The sequence below is a fragment of the Cydia pomonella genome, chromosome 27, assembly GCF_033807575.1.
Source record: "Cydia pomonella isolate Wapato2018A chromosome 27, ilCydPomo1, whole genome shotgun sequence".
NCBI lineage: Eukaryota > Metazoa > Arthropoda > Insecta > Lepidoptera > Tortricidae > Cydia > Cydia pomonella.
In genome coordinates, this window is record NC_084729.1 from 5,067,585 (window position 1) to 5,086,784 (window position 19,200).

Consider the following 19,200-nt stretch of genomic DNA (forward strand, 5'->3'; position numbering starts at 1 on the left):
ATTGCCCTCAAGTGAATTCAGTTGAGCGATACAATCGAACCTTAATGACAGCTATTAGCTCGTTTGTAGAGAACGATCATAGAAATTGGGATCTTAATATTCCTAAAATCCAATTTGCCATGAACACCAGTGTTAATGAAGTAACTGGGTTCAGTCCTGCTTTTCTGATATACGGCAGAGAGCTTGTTCCATGTGGGTCATTCTACGGTGTCCCCAACTCGAGTGAAGTTGATTATGACGACCTCATTTTTGCACCGCGTGATAAATACGCTGAGAACTTAGGCCACTTGTCCCCAATTCTGGACAAAGTGCAAGCTGCAATTTGGGATGCACATGTAAAAAATTGTAAATATTATAATTTAAGGCGCAAACATGCAGAGTTTAATGAAGGCGATGTCGTTTGGCGGCGGAATTACCAGCTAAGTGATGCTGGTAAATATTTTACTGCAAAACTTGCGCCCAAATTTGTAAAATGTACTGTATTAAAAAAGCTATCTCCTCTTGTGTATGAATTAGCAGATTCTAATGGACGTGCTATAGGTAGATGGCATATTAAGGATTTGAAATTGTAAATATTATGTTATATATTTTAAGTTTTCTTTTCTCTTTCTGGAATTTTCCTTCATGTCGTATTTTGGAAAATTTTCCTGAGCGCGAGGGGTACTGTAACATGGCAAACCTGCATGGTGCAGTCACCGCGCGCACTGGCCGGTATGCCCTTTTTCGTTCGTCTTTTGTTTTCTAGGGGGAAATTTGCTCGACAATTTGAAGGCGTATCGCACAAATCAAATTACATTTATCTAATGTTATTAAAGCTTAAACGCTCTATTGTTGTTTAAAAAAAGAATTCTTACTTAATGGGCTGCCTCTAACGCAGCCCTTTCTTCTTATCTAAAATTGAAGACTACTAATTTCTTGATAATTGCTGCTGAAGTTTCCATCTGCTTGCGCCTGGTGGGCCCGCCGCGTAGCCTTCAGTAGCACCTGCTGCCAGTATTCATCGTTTGGCTCGATGAAGATTCAAGAATGTTAAGGCCAGTGACGATATTTTATTGTTTTGGTGTAGAGTCGCGTACTGACAGATATTAGTTTATTTTATTGTACATATTTTTTTACAATTATATTTTTACTGTAAGAACCTGTTTTCATTTAGTTATTACCGCTTTAGTTAGCCGGTTACATATTTTAAATTTATTGCACAAATACAAGTAAAAAGTACAACAGGCGGACTCTCGCTCATTTATGAGCATTGATGTATACCTATCTAAGGACGGGCCTTACGGGCACTAAGAATGGTGCTAGCTCAGTGGAGTAACTCACAAATTCGAGCCAATCGTGCAGTCTACCCAACCAGCAAAAGTAAGTACTATAAAAGTCCATAGAACGTTTCCAAACACACTAATTAGTGTTTCATACAAGCCCTATAACATTGATGTAGACGTTTACCCAGGCAGGTTTTGGCACAATGATATGACTATTTCGTGACATAACCGTGTTATTGTAGCTCCATATATCACAATTTAGTACTATAGTAGTACTGTAATGGCGTCGTGTAACACTTTTCAAGGTTTAAACAGCGATTGTCGTGTCACTTATATCACAAAAAAGTCCAATAAAAGTAATTGGAGTTCTGTTAATGGACTTATTAGTGACATATTAGAAACCAGCGAGCTATTATAGTTCATCCGCAAACTGGGTGTATAATTTGTGCGACAGTGCGTGGTGCTCCCACAAAAAATAATAAAAAAGGAGACTTCGGTAAGTAAACTAATTTAACTGTTTAAAATAATATGATGGTGGTGTACTGTTTGTGAAATTGAGTGTTATTGTTTTAGACTGACAATTTTACTTGCGATTGAAGTTTTATGGGCAAAGTATACTATTATTATTAACAAAATTTTAATGCGCCCCCCTAATTATTTTCATTTATTTAATTAAAATCATTAAAATATATATTTATCTCGACTACTGGTAAGACAGTGTCCTTGTGCTTTCTATAGACTTAGTATAGAACTACCTATCATGCCAGTCATTTGCCGCTATGACAGAAATAGGGTTCCTTGGCACCAAGTAAACTGTTCAAGAAACCTTTGATGTACGTGTGCATCATAGCCTAAGTTCAATAAAATGTTTTTTTTTTTTCCTTTCCAGTACCTATAAACATGGTAGAATATATGGATGTCGACTGCTTTCTAAGAAAAGATGATTTTATGCGCCAAATTGATTTGGAATGGCCTTGGAACATAACACATTTTATATTGTCCAAGAAATGTATTGGTTGTGGACACTACACTGATTCATTTTTGCCGTATCACTTTGCTATAAATAAAAAAGATATTAGAATAATTACAAAGCTATTTTTTTCTGGTGTAAAGGTTGTCGTATGGCTGTATATGATCATTATATTCACGATGAATGTAATTTCTGTTTTTATACGCGGTACTTTATTGATAATTAGTTACACTCAGGAGCAATGAGTCACTTTTACTGGAAATTCTCTATAAAGTGGGCCCGTTTTCATGACCTATTTTATGAATAATTTTTAAATTTTAGACTGCGTTATTTAAATAATAAAGAATCAGTCATTTTAAGAACGTGTGTTCAACAGAGTTCGTGGATCTTTAGGTAAAACATTAGCCAAGCGCTTATTTATTATCTCCGATAGGCTTTTTACGGCTTCATGAGGAATGTTCGAGTCAATTGCCCATTTCTTTAAACTATTGCGAAATTCTTCGTCTTTATCTTCGGTGAAGTCGTCTTCATTTTCAGAAAAATCACTGCAGCTTAGATCACTATCATTTACAGCAGTACTAGCAGTTATATCTTCACTATTTACAGCAGTACTAGTACCTGTTGTATTGTGGACACAAACAATATTTGCTGGATGACTGACAGACACCATCGCATTATTATTTTGTACGGAACCCTTTGCTACGTTCACTTCACTTTCTTGGTTAGTACTAGTGTCACCGGTCGTAACATTGCACGTGAAAGCTAACGATGTACGATATTTATTTTTAACTTTATTTCTAAATGCACCACTCCTCTTAAACCTTTTCCAATCGTTTATATCCATTTTTTCACTGCTACGTTCTACCAGTCGATACACTTGGTACTATAACACCAAAATGGCTGACTTGTAATAAACAAGAGTCAACATTTCTATTATTGGACATTTAGGTCACATATAAGTCGTAAAATGTTACTTTTATGTATCAGGTAAATCCTATAAAAGCAATAACAACACCTTTACTGGACTATGAGATATAGGAGTTAACTGAAAACTGACTATAAGACCTTTTAGTGTTAAAATAGTCTCCTCGGGTCAACTATAGTATTTGACCTATAGTAGACATTTGAAATCGTTTATACTACTAATTTGTGATGTAATAGTTATATAAAAATCAGTTATATTACATAGTTGTCCTATAATAATGTTGTATTGACAATTATAACACTAGCACTATAATACTTATTTGGGAGCGACGTTAATACACATTTGCACTAAAAAGGTACTATCTATGACTTTGACAGGACAAGTTTGCTCTTTAGTGATGTTACAGAATCAGTTATAGTGCTGTCCTATAAGCGTGATATAGGAATATTCTGTAAACGTTTACATCACGTTTTAATATAACCAATGTGCTGTATAATATTATAGAGCTAAAAAGTTATATAAGATACTTTTATAGGACATATAGTCTTAACAAACACTTTAATAACGCTTTATTAGGTCTATTTAGTGATAAACTGCTTTATTATGGGACTACTTTGCTGGTTGGGTAACGCAACTAGTTGCGATCAATCGCGCGCGTGATGGTAACTGATCGTGATCAACCAATCGCGTTGTGGCGTTAGACGTACTGCACGATTGGCTGGCATTCGTGTGCGTGACACCGCTGTACTAGCTCCATTCTTATTGCCCGTAAAACCCGTCCTTAGATATACAGGGTGACCTTAGCCATTGGACAAACCCTGAAATCACACGTAGGGTTACTTCTCAGGAATGCTCTGACGTTAATATTTTTTTAATTAGAACTAAAGATAAAAAAAAAAAAATTCTAACAAAAGTTATTTGCAATAATCGACAACAAAAAGAAACACACTGTGTTATTCTTTGGCAGTGTTTTTGACAATTTGTTCGAAATATTTGATAATGATGACATTTTTCAAAAGTCAGAAGCTTATTAGTGTTATAAATAAAAAAGATAATCAAAAAGGTTGAAGAAGGTTCCATTCTATTCTTTGAGGATATTACCTTAGGAGCTACTAACACATACTGAGGCTGCTCCAAAGTAAAAATTGGTAATTTGTTAATTTCTTCGAAACCGCTACACCGGTTGTTACGATACTTTGTACACTGGTTCTAAATACCCTAATGCATATGTACATTTCGGCTTTGTTCAATGGCTAGGGACACACTGTGTAACAATGTTTATGTTTTAACTTTAGTTTAAATGTAACCGAAACCGGTAAAACGTCCCTCTTTGTCGCTTGCCATAAGGACGAGATTTGCTTATATCTTTATACGAATAACCTGTCAAGGCGTCCTTATGGCAAGCGACAAAGTTGGACGTTTTGACGGTTTCGGTCACAAATCAGGTTTTAATTTAGTTGCGACTAAATATATTATATCCGACTCACTCTTGGCAGTCAATGGGCACAACTAGTCACACGATCACGTATTGATAACGCCATATTATCTTATCTTATCTTATCCGATCGGACGCAATCTGTATTGCCGTCAGATAACCGATGTGGGTAATGAGTCAGATGTGAAGTAATAATTATGTTTTTGATCATTCTCTTAAGAGGCCAGTGGAGTGGTAATTTTCACCATATATAGTAAACACCCCTATAATGGAACAGGCACCAGTAATGGGATGGTATAGATAAATCCTGTAAAACAAGTATTTACCATAAGTTTTTAATCGCTGGCAACATTTTACCATAAACAAGAGCCAAAGAGCTGCTTATGTTTAATTTTTCATTGATATTTGTTAGTTTGAAAATTAATGGTGCCATATATCCCATGACTGGAGCAAAAAACCATAGTTTTAATCGGTTAATAATATTTAAACTAATTGCAGTAGCTTTCATGAAATACATAGAAAACATAAAGGATGAAAGAACGTGACAGGCATAATGACAGATGATAAAAACCGACCATCTTAGCCCTTATAATATCATTGCATAAATAAATAAAATAAATATTATAGGACATTATTACACAAATTGACTAAGTCCCACTGTAAGCTCAATAAGGCTTGTGTTGTAGGTGCCTTGACAACGATATATATAATATATCATTATAAATACTTAAATACATAGAAAACACCCGTGACTCAGAAACAAATATCCGTGTTCATCACACAAATAGTTATATGCTCTTACCAGGATTTGAACCCGGGACCATCAGCTTCATAGGTAGGGTCCTACCCACTAGGCCAGACCGGACGTCAAATCATAAAATATAAATATAATTAAATCCGACATCTGATAATAAAACATTACAAACCTTATAGTGCTGACAGACATTGAACCTTAAACTTGACCTAAATGCGGTACATTTGTAAACTGATCTTGCAAATATTTTGAATGCGTGTGCAGTTTCGACTACTATAACACAACTTGCAGTTTAGCAGAATACTAAAACCATTGAGAAATAAGTAACATAGTAGAGTGCTCACTAGTGGTGCGATTTTAAGTTTCCAAAACGTCCCGCTTGGCGCGCAATTTTTTTTTTTTAATACTACGTCGGTGGCATTCAGGCATACGGCCCGCCTGATCGTAAGCAGTCTCCGTAGCCTATGTACGCCTGCAACTCCAGAGGATTTACATGCGCGTTGCCGACCCTACACCCGCCCCCCCTCGTTGAGCTCTGGCAACCTTACTCACCGGCAGGAACACAACACTATGAGTAGGGACTATTAGTGTTATTTGGCTGCTGTTTTCTGTAAGGTGGAGGTAATTCCCCTGTTGGGCTCTGCTCTACATCTGGAATGACATCCACTGGCTGTGCCCTACCACACAAAGGTAGATGACATTTACAATGCCCATACCTCTCTTTTGGACGTAGTTTAAGGACGTACCCGGGTCCATTTCTAAATCCCATACAAAATGAGATTTAACGCAAACGAGTACGTCACGTCACGCTATCGAATAAATTTACACTAGGGGCTCAGTTTTGGTACCAAAACGTTTATTATTTTCGTAGTCGACATCTAGCATCGAGTAGCAGAATTATCAGTACCGCTACTTAACACTAGATGTCTCTGGTGTCGTGACTGACGAAAATGGTATTGGTCAACAGTTTACAACTCATACAATATTACAGGCAGAAGGAGTTGAAAATAGAGTTCCGGTTAATCCGGTTATGAATGAATTAATGAATGAATATTTTTATTTCATGTAACACATGAACACATTTTTCAACATCTTGTAATTTTAGTTGTAAATTATTAAACAATACACTTTTCGTCAGCACTTGCAATCCGGAGGTCGCGGGTTCAAACCCCGGCTCGTACCAATGAGTTTTTCGGAACTTATGTACGAAATATCATTCGATATTTACAAGTCGCTTTTCGGTGAAGGAAAACATCGTGAGGAAACCGGACTTATCCCAACAAGGCCTAGTTTACCCTCTGGGTTGGAAGGTCAGATGGCAGTCGCTTTCGTAAAAACTAGTGCCTACGCCAAATCTTGGGATTAGTTGTCAAGCGGACCCCAGGCTCCCATGGGCCGTGGCAAAATGCCGGGACAACGCGAGGAAGAAGAAGACACTTTTCGTCAGTCGCGACACTCGTGACATCTAGTGACAAGTAGCGGTATTGATAAATCCGCAACTTGACGCTATATGTCGACTACAAATAACCCGCGTTTTGGTAAGAAAACTGATGTATAGAATAGAGTGAACACTCTATGCTTACTTATTTCTCTATGGTAATACTTAATTTCATAAAAAATACATCAGTCGAAGTATGATTGGATTTAGCCTACTCTATACAAGACCTAGTATGGAGGCCTAAATTGTCGGTTAATATTTATGTCCATTCAATATGTAGATACCCCCATTACAAGCAAAACCACTAGAAAAACATACTTTTCAATGCTAATACGTTTCAATAGCATTCAAATACATACTAAAGTATGAAAGAGCGTGGGACAACTATGCAAAAGCGACTCGCCATGCCATTATACACTCTAAAATCATGGTAATAATGATGACGGCGGCCGCACGATAACAGAGGTAATTGTGGTAATGGACAGGTCAGCCATTTTCTGGAAATTACAATGGGCCAGTGATGTGACCGTGTAAATATCGATATTGTTGTTTTTGTATTTGTACTTGTTGTTTTGTAAACAAAACCTAAAAAAGTGTTCAAAAGTGACACTGCCTAAGAATAAATATGTACTTACTGATTAAAAAACAGATGTAAAGCAGATAGTTATTTTAACTTAAAAATAATATAAGGGTACTTGATTTAAAAGTGTTTAATTAGTTGGATCAGTTGCCATCAGATAAATCTAAGCGGCCAAGGTACTCATAAATATCTGAACACGCCTACATTGGCAGTCTTCACGATATCTTTGAGCATCTCAGCTGCTCCGATATGTCTGATGGCGACTGTGCCTTGACCGATAGATAAATAGAATACTCTTTATTGGCACACCTCAGTAAAAATATACAAGAAAAATAAACAATTGGTTAAATTTAGAGGCAGTCTTATCGCTAAAAAGCGATCTCTTCCAGACAACCGATTTGTTGTTTTCGTTAAAAATTTTTTTTCGAGTTAAATCTGAATTAGTATTAAGTTAGATCTAGGTAATTTTCCTCGTCATTCTTATGTCATTTTCTATTTCTGGTAGGGAATTTCCCTTTACCATAGTATTTTTTCTAAACAAAATGCTAGTCAGACACATAAATTACATGTATTACCTACCATATTAAACGAGCAAATTGTTTTAGTTACAATATATACCGTTAAACCAGCTATATAAGCCAGCAATTAACACAAATCCCTATAAAACATTTCACCAGAAAATATCACAACCTAATACTAAATGGTCGTCATTTACGTCCTTCTTGTCTTTACCTCTTACATCCCTTAATCCAGCGAAGTTTACGGCCTAACTATAACGTAATTTGAACTTTAACATAAAGGGCTAAGGCTCAGAATGGCAGAAATTTTCATTGTGTAGACATTTCTATTGATATTGTCGTGAAAGTTTCTGGGTTACGTTAAATTTTGGACTTGGATTTGCAACGAAAATAGGTTAATTATACAATGAAATTTCGACGAAGTTCGGAGTTTCAGCTTCAGCGTTTCTAGTAAGATATTTTACAGTTAGTCAAAGCTCAATGAGCTTGTCGTTTGTAATTATTAATTAATCTAAGTATCTCGTGGATTCGTATCGGACTACGGTGTTTATATTTCACCAATTTTGGATCTAAATAATGGGTAAATTTGGGTATCGTAAAGGGTACTTTTACGTTAGTGACGGTGGATAGGGTTGGAATATTAGTACCACAATAAAATATGATGTTTATAGTGACTTTTTCGCTATCACTTCAAACTCTTCAAAGTCTATGCAGATTTAGTGGGCATGGTAGGTTCCTAAGGAAATCAGTTAATTGGTCCTCGCACGAGGCTGCGTACTGTTGAACAGACTGTATCAACTGACCTCAGTTGGAAGGAGCTTGAGGAGGCCGTGTTGGACCGTGACTAATGAAAATATCTTACGAGAAATGTTCCTGAGGTATGTAATGACACTATAATTATTTATTTAATATTTTTTGCACAATACATGATGGTACAAATGACTTGATATGTTGAGGCATTCTCTACTATTCAACCAGCCACAACCATCACCATGGGTCTAAATTATAACAACATGAGAACCTTGTGAACTAAGCGGCGCTCTGATTTGTGCTTTGGTAAGTGATTAGTATCTGCCTAACGAAATATTTATGTATATATACCCCTTCGCACGAAAAGGGATTGTCGATGACTTTGCGAAACACCGGATCTATAAACGACCAGCGCCGTCATGTTTGGCGTAAGCGTTAACCACTTTAAGGTAACTTTTTATGACATTAAACAGTTTCCTGTAAGGGCTGTTATGAAAATTATGTTTTGATTTGTATAGTTGGTTTCAGAATGGTAGCAATATGGTGACATGATATATATGTTGCATTTAATTATAAATTATTATGTTTACAAGGTAAATGATTGATGCTGGCTCTGTGAATGACGTAAATATAATGAATATGTACATTAGTTACTTACTCCTATTTAAATAACTAATTTAAAAACAGCAGTATTCTGTGTATTTTATGTTTCATATATGTGAATATTCTTTAAGCAATACCTAGAACCTTTTAAAAGTTTAGTGTTTTATTAAGTACATTTTTGTAACTAAAGTAGCGTATGTATGTAAAAGATATTTGCAATTAAAGTTTTTTTGTTATATTCTATACATCTGCTACCTAGACAGATTTGGTATCTCCCTAGCTATTATTGACACCCCTAGATAAGATGACCTATAAATCGATAGTTGGCCAACTAACGTGTCATAGGTGACTAATTATCGATGTCGAGCGACCTCGCGCATCACTAGCGTGGCGCAACGCAAGGTCGCGCGCAATTGTCACCGGGGCCGCGCGCGCGCAGCCTACCTTGGAACTAGAACAGCGTAAGTGTAAAGGGGATTGTGGGAGGATTAGACGTTTCAGTCGCAACACGGTTTTTGGCCATTTTAGTGCGTCAAGTGCAATTTGTGTGTAAAAAATGTTTGAAAATCGAGATCTGTAGCTTAACTTAGATTTAAAAGGATGAGGATTAGTAACAGAGGAGACACATTTTGAGTGTTTCATCACGTTAAGTAATATTTTAATACCCAAAGCCAGCCACAAGCTTTTAGGAATAAATATGTACCAATAATTTAAAATAAGATATTGTATATTATCGAAACCGATAGCCGTTTTAGGGTTTTTTATAAATGTACCAATTGACATAGAAATATCAATTGGTACATTTATAAAAAGTTCGTCAATAAATAGGTACATGATAAATAATAAATGTACATGTACATGTTAATATGAAAACAGTAACATAGGTACATAAATTATATGTAGTGAAGCTTCCTGGCAGCTCTTAAATTAGATAAACTGAGTGCAGCTAACACATCAGTCTTTATTACAATGGTGTAAAGTTGAGTTTCACAGTTGCAAGCTTTATCAGCCTATAATTTTAGTGTATGGTAGTTTTGTCACAGTAGTGACAAATACGTAGCACTTGCTCAACAGCAGCGTTTGGCCTATTTGTTCAGCCAACATTGGTACAAGTCATACAAACGAAATACAAACACAAATATTCATATTGTATAAAGTAGCCGCAGTACCTATATTTAGGGGAGCGGTTCTAATATTTTGTCTAAAAAATATTTCTGAAAGTCTTTTTTTGATTGTCTTAAATGTATTAAGTATATTGAAAACGGGTCATTTAAAGGCGAAAAACGCTCGACATAATATAATTATATATTTAATTAATTATGTGCCTGTGTCTCACGGAAGTTTTGTTACAAAACTGTCTTAAATGTCTTACTTTGAAATTGTATTATTGTAAATAATTTATAACTAACAAATATTTTTTTAATCACTTTTTAATGACCGATTCGGATCACCGCTTGCTTTATTGCACCTAAACTTATTGTTTGTTTGTTTGTTCATTAAATTTATGAACCGATACAGCACAATTCTCCATATATTTTGAAATAACAGAATCGAAAATATGTAACATTAGAATTCTGAATCATATATGACTAACAAATATCAAACGAGTAAATAAACTCCATTTCAGACACCGATAAAATCATATACGTACTTAACTTTTATTTATTTTCAATATAATTTAAATTTATTTCTTTTCACAAAAGAGATTTAATAACAATATATAAGACACTGCTCGTTTGCTTCAGTATATTTATCATTGGTAATCGATTAGATGCGCTCAATGTATCGATATATAGGTAAATCCAGTATATCGTGACAACCCTATTTATTTTCCAACCTGGGCATCATTTCGAGGCCACTATAGGTAATGCAGCTATCAATCTTATTATCTTTATCTCCCACGAGATAAACAATTAATCCTCTAAACTAATTAAAATTATAACTACATAAATACCCGATTTTTTATTACCATAAAAACGCCTAAGTTAAAAATATTTCCACTTTTCACAAAACGCACTGCACTCCAAATCACAAGAAAAACGCTTCTAATTTAGAAAAAAAATAAAAAAGTAACGCATGCGCCGCGCACGCCCGCGATTTTCCGACTGACAGCAGCGCTCGGACAAACTTAGAGCACGTTATTCGGATAAATTAAAAGCGCAAACTTTAGAACTAAACGCGTGACGCATTCGACATTTAAAGTTAGTCGTTTTATTTCGACGATTTTACTCTGGAAAATTAAATAGGTCGCTGTCAGTTTTAAAGTTGTCTTTATTTAGGTTATTTTAAAGTTAGCAAGGTTATATGAAAATGTTATAGCAGTATAGCAGTCACGAGTTAGATGTATTTTGGTGACTATTTTAGATGATGGCTATTTTCAGTTAGTCTAGCAGCCAAACTGAAAATGTCATGAGTTGTTTTGCATTGGTTAGAATGTTTGTTGTTGTTTTAACTGTTTTTATTTATCGTTGGGCTTTAGGCTAAGTATACAGGGTGATTTTTACGTTGGGACCAAAATCAAATTTCAGATAAAACTTCCTAAAAATAACACGACGAAGCACTTAGAGACCACGATAAGTTGACAGCGATTTGACAGTCAAGACAGTGCAAATGTTATTTTAAACGTCAAACATCTATGGAATAATGACGTTTACTTAACACTTGCACAGGTTCGGCTGACAAAATCGTTGCCAACTTAGTTTGGTCTGACTATAGTTAAACTCACAATGGATTCGTTTCTTAATTGATTAATAAACTACTTATAATTATCATTTAATCAATTTATCAACTTACGTAGACCGTTTACACCTACGCCGGTAGACGCAGTTGCGGCCAGGACAGAGGCTAGTAATTTCGAAATATTGATGTACACTTTATTACACGAAAATCAATATGTCCTTATATACTTATGCCTCTCGCTCGAATATGCAAGAGCGAAAGAAAGGCAGATAACGAAATTTCGATTTTCGTTTTTCGCGGTATGACCTCTTAAATATCTAATAGTATCAGACTAATTAAATGTGTATTAGATATTAGGCCAGGGGCTATTATTTTAGTGCTACACTTGGGCCGCATATTAAATAGTCTAAGTTATTAATGAGGTATATAAATCCTAGGGCCTAGCTCTCAATTACAATCGAGTTCATATATATATATTTCATTACCTAAATCCATTGTAATACAATGAAAACATTTATACATATTTAATAATATTTATAAACTCGACCCTAACGTATTTTTTATAATCGATATAAGTAGGTAAACGTATTATAATATTTGTAATATAAAGAAAAGTGGGAGAATTTGACCGTTTTATATTTCTATAAAAATACGGATAATATTAACGACTTCTTGACGTCTAATACAAACTTTATATAATGTTTGCTAAATTTTTGTTTTAAAATATATCTTAATATAAGCTAAATGCATATTATTTTTTTAAAAACATTTGGCGTGTTATCTAAACAAGCAATATAATTAACTTTCGAAATAATCATACGACCGATAACGCAACATATGGCTAAATCACGAACGTTATCTGTGTAAATAAACAACGTTTTTGTGATTCAATTATTGATAACATTATAAATTATATGTGACTTGAACTGATTATGGCTATTTACGACTTTATGCTGAAATTGGTACTTTAATAATATTTCAGTGAGATACAGACATATTAAATATATTAAAACGGTCACTCACGTATCTTCAACTTAATGTGAGCAATCTTCGACTTCAAATACGTATTTATTTGTAACTCGTACGTTTGTATTCGTACGTTTAATACAAGGTTTTTTTAATCACTTGCAATGATAAGGTGAATATATAGGTCATTCTGAGCAACTTTTACTATCGGACGGAATATTACGGAAATAATAAGGAATTCACCCCGTAAATTATTGCAGGTGACTCAAAAAATATCCTGTATATTTCATAAATTGAGATTGGAACTTTTAGAAAGCGTATGCGCTTAAAACTAAGTTTATACGGGATGGTATAGTAGACGTGACCAAAATAATCTAACGTCAGGTAATAAAAATTGTTAAGATACGATTATTTATTAATATGATATTTTATTTATTTATTTAGTCGTTTGGCTAAAAATTTAGATGCTTAAAAAATACTAGTAATAGAGAGTTATACAGCAATAATTATCCAGCGCTAAGTGATATCCAATAAGTATTAATGAAAATCATAAAAGCACACTTTTTTGGTTGACATGTAAAATATAGGATACACCACAACGGATGTCATTCCAGATCTAGAGCAGAGCCCAACTGGGGAAGTACCTTCACCTTACAGAAAACCGCAGTCAAATAACACGAGACCCTATTCATAGTGTTGTGTTCCTGCCGGTGAGTAAGGTGAATGAGGGTGCGGAGTGTTAGGCTCGGCAAGGCCCATATAACTCTTCTGGAGTTGCAGGCGTCTATAATCCACGGAGACCGCTACCATCAGGCGGGTCGTATGCTTATTTGCTAATATCGATGTAGTATTTTTTTAAAAATGTCCTTCCCTGGGTCTCTAACTATCTCCATATCGAATTTTATCTAAATCGCTTTCGCGGCATAATCATGAAGAATAAGAGTTACTGCATTTGTAATATTAAGTAGGAATCGATTAGTAAAATTGAGGTAGCTGAACCAGTGAGGCGACACTCCTCCTATCGGCTTTTCCTGGCTCCGTTCGGCTCAGCATTGCTCCGAGCCAGGGATCGGAAACCGGTATTTTTTGTATGGGAACGAAAACGGTATTTTTTCGTTCTTTGTTAATTATTTCATTTCTAATTGGGCAATCTAATAATACGAAGTCGTTATCAAAAACCACATACGAGTCCTATATTTGGAGTATAAAATAAACCGAAATATATGTTTATCTCAAAGTTTTTCCAAAACACCGGTTCCGATCCCTGCTCCGAGCAATTATTAGGGTTGGCACGACTTGACGTCCCTATACATATACGTGCGCGACCGCATATCCCGTCCCTATACGATAATGAAATGACTTGAATTTTGACAACCCTTAATGGCTGAAAGGATAGTGCCATACATTAGAAAGGGACAGCATAATTCGTCCCTGAATCGCTGTCAAACTTCAGTTTTGTAGGAAGTGTCATTTCTGTACGGTATTACTATTATTTATTCTGTGGCTGAACTGTCATTTTATTATCTAGGATAAATATAGTTCCCACACACTTTGCGAAGCCAATAAGGCATCATCATTGAACTGCTCATAAAATCGTTGCGCACGAGTCATTTTTTAGTCGTAATTACAAAACAAAGCGCAAGGCCGCTTGCGCAAGCGACGCGAGCGCACGTATCACCGGCAGGCTCCTTTTTTGAAGTCGATAAAACAATTGCTGGATTTTTAACAGATGGACTTTGAAATTAGGGTGCTAGTATATGTAACTATGCGTTAGTGGAGTCCCAGCTGAGCTACAGCATTAAACTTTGGGGAGACAGCTTCAAGCAAATTATAACAATTGTGAATTACGCGCATACCGCAATGGACTCTATAAATTTGAAATTTTGACGTTTTTATTATATATCTGTATTTTTTTGCTGTTATGAATGTTTTATTTTAGGAAATTTATTTTCTGAAATTATATGCATTTATTATTTTGTAAGATTATCCTAACACAATATAATATTTTTTTTACATTACAGATTTTGACATTAATGGGATGCCGTCAATTTTTTTTGTTGATAATTGGAGTGAATTATGCTCTAACATTGGTAACAGTCGGCTCTACATTTTAATTATTTTTCGGCAATATAATAAGGCGATAGGGTTCAACTTCGAGAAAAGAGCGTACTCCCATCTTAAATGCCGGCAACGCACTTACAACCCCTTTCGTGATCCGTCTGCTTGTTAGGGCGGATCATTTTTCTAAACTTAAGAAATCCTTTAACGATGGGTGTGGATTTGGTGCTCGGATAGGGTGCAAATGACTTAAAAAAAAAATATATCAAATAATGGGAAGTGCCTCCACAACGCTGTCGAAAAATAAAAAAACTAACGATTTTCGCACCTGAAGCTATGATTTAAAAAATGAAAATTAAACGCTCAAAATAACAGTTTATTTTTTTTATATTTTAGAATAAGATTCAATGTTCAAATATAGCACATAATAACTCAGAAAACTTTTATAGTAGTTTTGGAAAAATAAGTCAAATATTGCGAAAAATGACTAAAATTATACCAATTTAAAGTCTTTTTTGCTCTCGAACTGAGGCATAATATTTCGACTTTTCAAGCGATTTCTTATATACCCGTCTCTTCTTAATGGACTACATACTGAGGCCGACGCTTCGGTTACAATTTTCACTCATCTTTCGACGGCTTGAGTGTGGCATGGGATTTTATTTATCTTGAATATCACAAACTCTTCTACCATCTCTGGATTATTTATTAACGTGTTTAACTGTTTATTTCATTCTCATCAAGAAATTTTAGCATCGGCGGGATTGATATATCTTGAATTGGAACCATATCAATATAATCTTGGGCTGAAAAATTAAATTGGGGCAATTTAAATGTTCTTACTGCAGCAGATGGCTGTGACAGTGCCTTTAATAGTTTTCTTAGAGCCAATATCTTAACATGTTGGCGATCATCAGCCTCATAACAATATACAATAATATACATGACCAATTTAGTACTAAATAGCAGTGGCGGCGCGTCACAAATATGCGTAGGGAACCCGGAGCTAATTTTGCTTTCCTTTTCTCCATAAACCGACCGTGAAAGTACTCAACGGGCTGAAATTAGACAAGCCGGTGGGAATCGAGTTCTTTGAACGATCCGCCACTGCTAAATAGTTAGGTTCCAAAACACCTTTTTTAAATGTATTTTTCATTACTTTCAATCGCTTTGTGGAGGCACTATTACCAGTACTTGATATTTTTTTCATTATTTTTCCAAGTATGGCCTCCACAAGAGGCATCAAAATCGCACCCATCGTTTTCGAAAACCGTGAAAAAAATTTTTTTCATACATTGTGCGATCCGCCCTACTGCTCGTTTGCCTCCTCTATCATAAAAAAAACTTCGTAATACAGTGGAATCAGTCTATTATGACTCTGGTTGGGATAACTTCAGCGCTAATCACGACACGTTGTCGTTTTGCCCCTACGAATAATTTTCGCTACATACCGGGAAGCCCATGTTATCAGCAACAACGTAGTGCTACGTCCGTAGCTCAGCGAGGAATGTGTTATATTGACCTGTGTTACCTACTATTAGGTAATTACTATACGAAGTTAGGTTTTCATATAAAATTATTTGTAACAAATTTGGATGACTTCGCTATTTTCATGAAATTGGGTACTTGACACATGTTGAATATTATAACAAAATTTAGATAAATAGATTGTAAATGAGCCATCCATTATAAACAAGTGGAATTTAAAAAGACGTATTGAGATTATAAAAAAATACAAGGATCCAGTCTCGAATAGTTTTTTTTTTTTCAAAAATAAAAAATAAAATGGTATCATTCGATTCTTAACAGTTTATTGAAATTAAATTGTAAGGCAACTATATACATAAACGCAATATTTCAGGGTCAAGATAGCAACTTCCTTGATCTTCCATACATTTAGGACAGACTAATGTAATGTGACATCACATTACAATTTAATTTTTTTTAGAGACGTTTCAATCGTCGAGTGCGAGCGTCAGACTTTAGCTCTCATTTGTGACTGTATTGCTTAAATGGCATGAATCCTTTAAAGATATTTGATCCTCAGGAAAATCAAGATCGATTGACATTATTTGCAAAAAAAACTGTTAAGTGGCCAATTATGACCGATTATATTGACACATTTGCTGGTTATGGTGGCCGTCCCCACGTCTTTCTCTGCGTGGACTTTTGATGCCTGCGTGGCGTGTAAGTTATTTTAGTTTTTTCTGTAAGTTATTTTAGTTTTGATTCTCAGTGACAAAGTTGGTAACACGTACAAAAGTAATAGAACTCATCTCTCAGAAAGGAATAAGAGATTAAGTACCTAAGTAAATAAGTAAGTAAATATTCTTTATTGCACCAACAATTATACATTTTACATACATGTAAAACTACAAATGAATTTTAAAGGAAAATAGAACCAGGTAACAACAGGCGGTCTTATCGCTAAAAAGCGATCTCTTCCAGACAACCTTTATGTAGCAGGAAATTTCGAACTCATACAAAAGTCAACAGGTAGTGCAAGGAGCTAAATAAGGAGACTATTAAATACAAACACACATACTACTTATATAAGTATTAAAACAACCTAATATACTAATAAATATACAATATAATATAATACAATATATATATATACTTATACTTACACATATACAATATATAAATGGCAACTTAAGGTAGAGATAGAAAGTATAGTTTCAGCTGATTTTTGAAAACTTAACAAAATTAAGAAGTTTATCAAGTATGTTTTGTATGATATCCGTTTAGTATGATATATTTTCGGATTCTAATATCGGAAACCGGCATTTTTTGTATGGAAACGAAAACGGTATGTTTTCGTTGTTATTTATTTCATTTCTAATTGGGCAATCTAATAATTAGAAGTCGTTATCTAAAAACACAACTGAGTCCTACATTTGTAGTATAAAATAAAACGAAATCTATGGTTATTTCGAAGTTTTTGCAAATAACCGGTTCCGATCCCTGCTATTTATCTTTTAGATATTTTATACGCATTTTACCAAATAAACCACTAATATTTTATATTTTATCTAAACCTTCCACCTATCACAAAACATTTAGACCACTAATATTAGTTGACCTCTCGTCCTGTACTAACTATGCCTTATCATAGCTCAAGTTTATAATGGGCTTCATAATGCTCCAGGTATGCGTTGCGAAAAGCCCTGTCCTTAGATTCACCAACTTATTTATGCAGGTGAAAAAACTTGTAACTAATCAAATCGCGTACAAACTTAACGGTAATGTAAGACAGTGGCGCCACTCTTAATAGCATTGGTAACTTTGTCGTAACTGCTAAAAAGGAAGTAGCGACCAATATATTAACAATTCTATGATAGTTCGCTCGTAAAATCTTGCTAGAAGAAAATGGACCGTGTGAGGATGACGTAAGGTTAGTTTTTCAATGACAGATAAATAAAAAACAGACTAGATGCCTGTGTTTGTTAGGACCTAACAGTTAGGTAATGTTAAATTGAATTGTTATTATGTGTATTTTTCCTAATATTTAAAGTCAGTCTGATAATGAATATGACAAACGAGTGTCAGTACAGTCACCATGTAATTGTATGTTTTTTTTTCATCAATCAAAAAATATAGTTTATATTTGTCAAAAAAGTAACTTACGAGTATGCTAAACTTTTACATGACGAAAGCTCATTTCAGCTGCAGCTCGAAGAACAATTCACTCTTTCTTGAAATTTACTACCACCACCAATTACACCAACACCAATATTTAACATTTTCGGCATTTCCTACATATTGTCCCTGTTATAAAAATACCCTGTATAGTATTTTTTTTTGTTGTAATTACCGACAATTTGGGGTTTGAAATTTTTCCTAAATATTCAATAATATTCATGTAACATCTCTCTGTTTAACATGGTAAACAAAAGAGACGCAGCTACAGAACGAATTTGTCTTAAACTTTCAATCAACGTAAAACAAGTGTCAACCGTTACAACGCTACTGACGTATATATCCGTCCTCTTACTTTTCAAGAAGTCTTGGCATGAAAATATTAACCGTTACAATGCTACAGATGTGAAGTTACGTCTTTTAATCACCAGTGCGGTCTTTCAAAAGGTAACTGTTACAATGCTACTGACGTGTATATCCGTCCACTTACCTTTCATGGGGTCTGACGTGTCGGCCCGCATGATATCTGTCAGATAGTGTTCTAAGGTCCTCATGTTGTCTAGCCCTGTGCGTTCCTGAAACAATAAAAAAAAACATATTTATTTTATTTATTTATTTTA

General features: G+C 34.8%; 1 protein-coding gene across 3 annotated transcripts in view; it reads right to left on the reverse strand.

The window, feature by feature from the left end:
• The window catches only part of LOC133532426 (translational regulator orb2), a 130,485-nt gene that overhangs the window by 55,279 nt on the left and 56,006 nt on the right, over nt 1-19,200 (reverse strand). For 2 of the 3 annotated variants that reach the window (XM_061871093.1, XM_061871094.1), the window contains exon 1: nt 11,205-11,875. Coding sequence is in view for 1 of the 3 variants with exons in the window: in XM_061871091.1 (XP_061727075.1) it covers nt 19,071-19,155 (85 nt within the window). In the remaining 2 variants the exon portion in view is untranslated. Of the gene's footprint in view, nt 1-11,204; nt 11,876-19,070; nt 19,156-19,200 lie in introns of those variants that run through there. The other variant, XM_061871091.1, reaches the window with a different exon arrangement.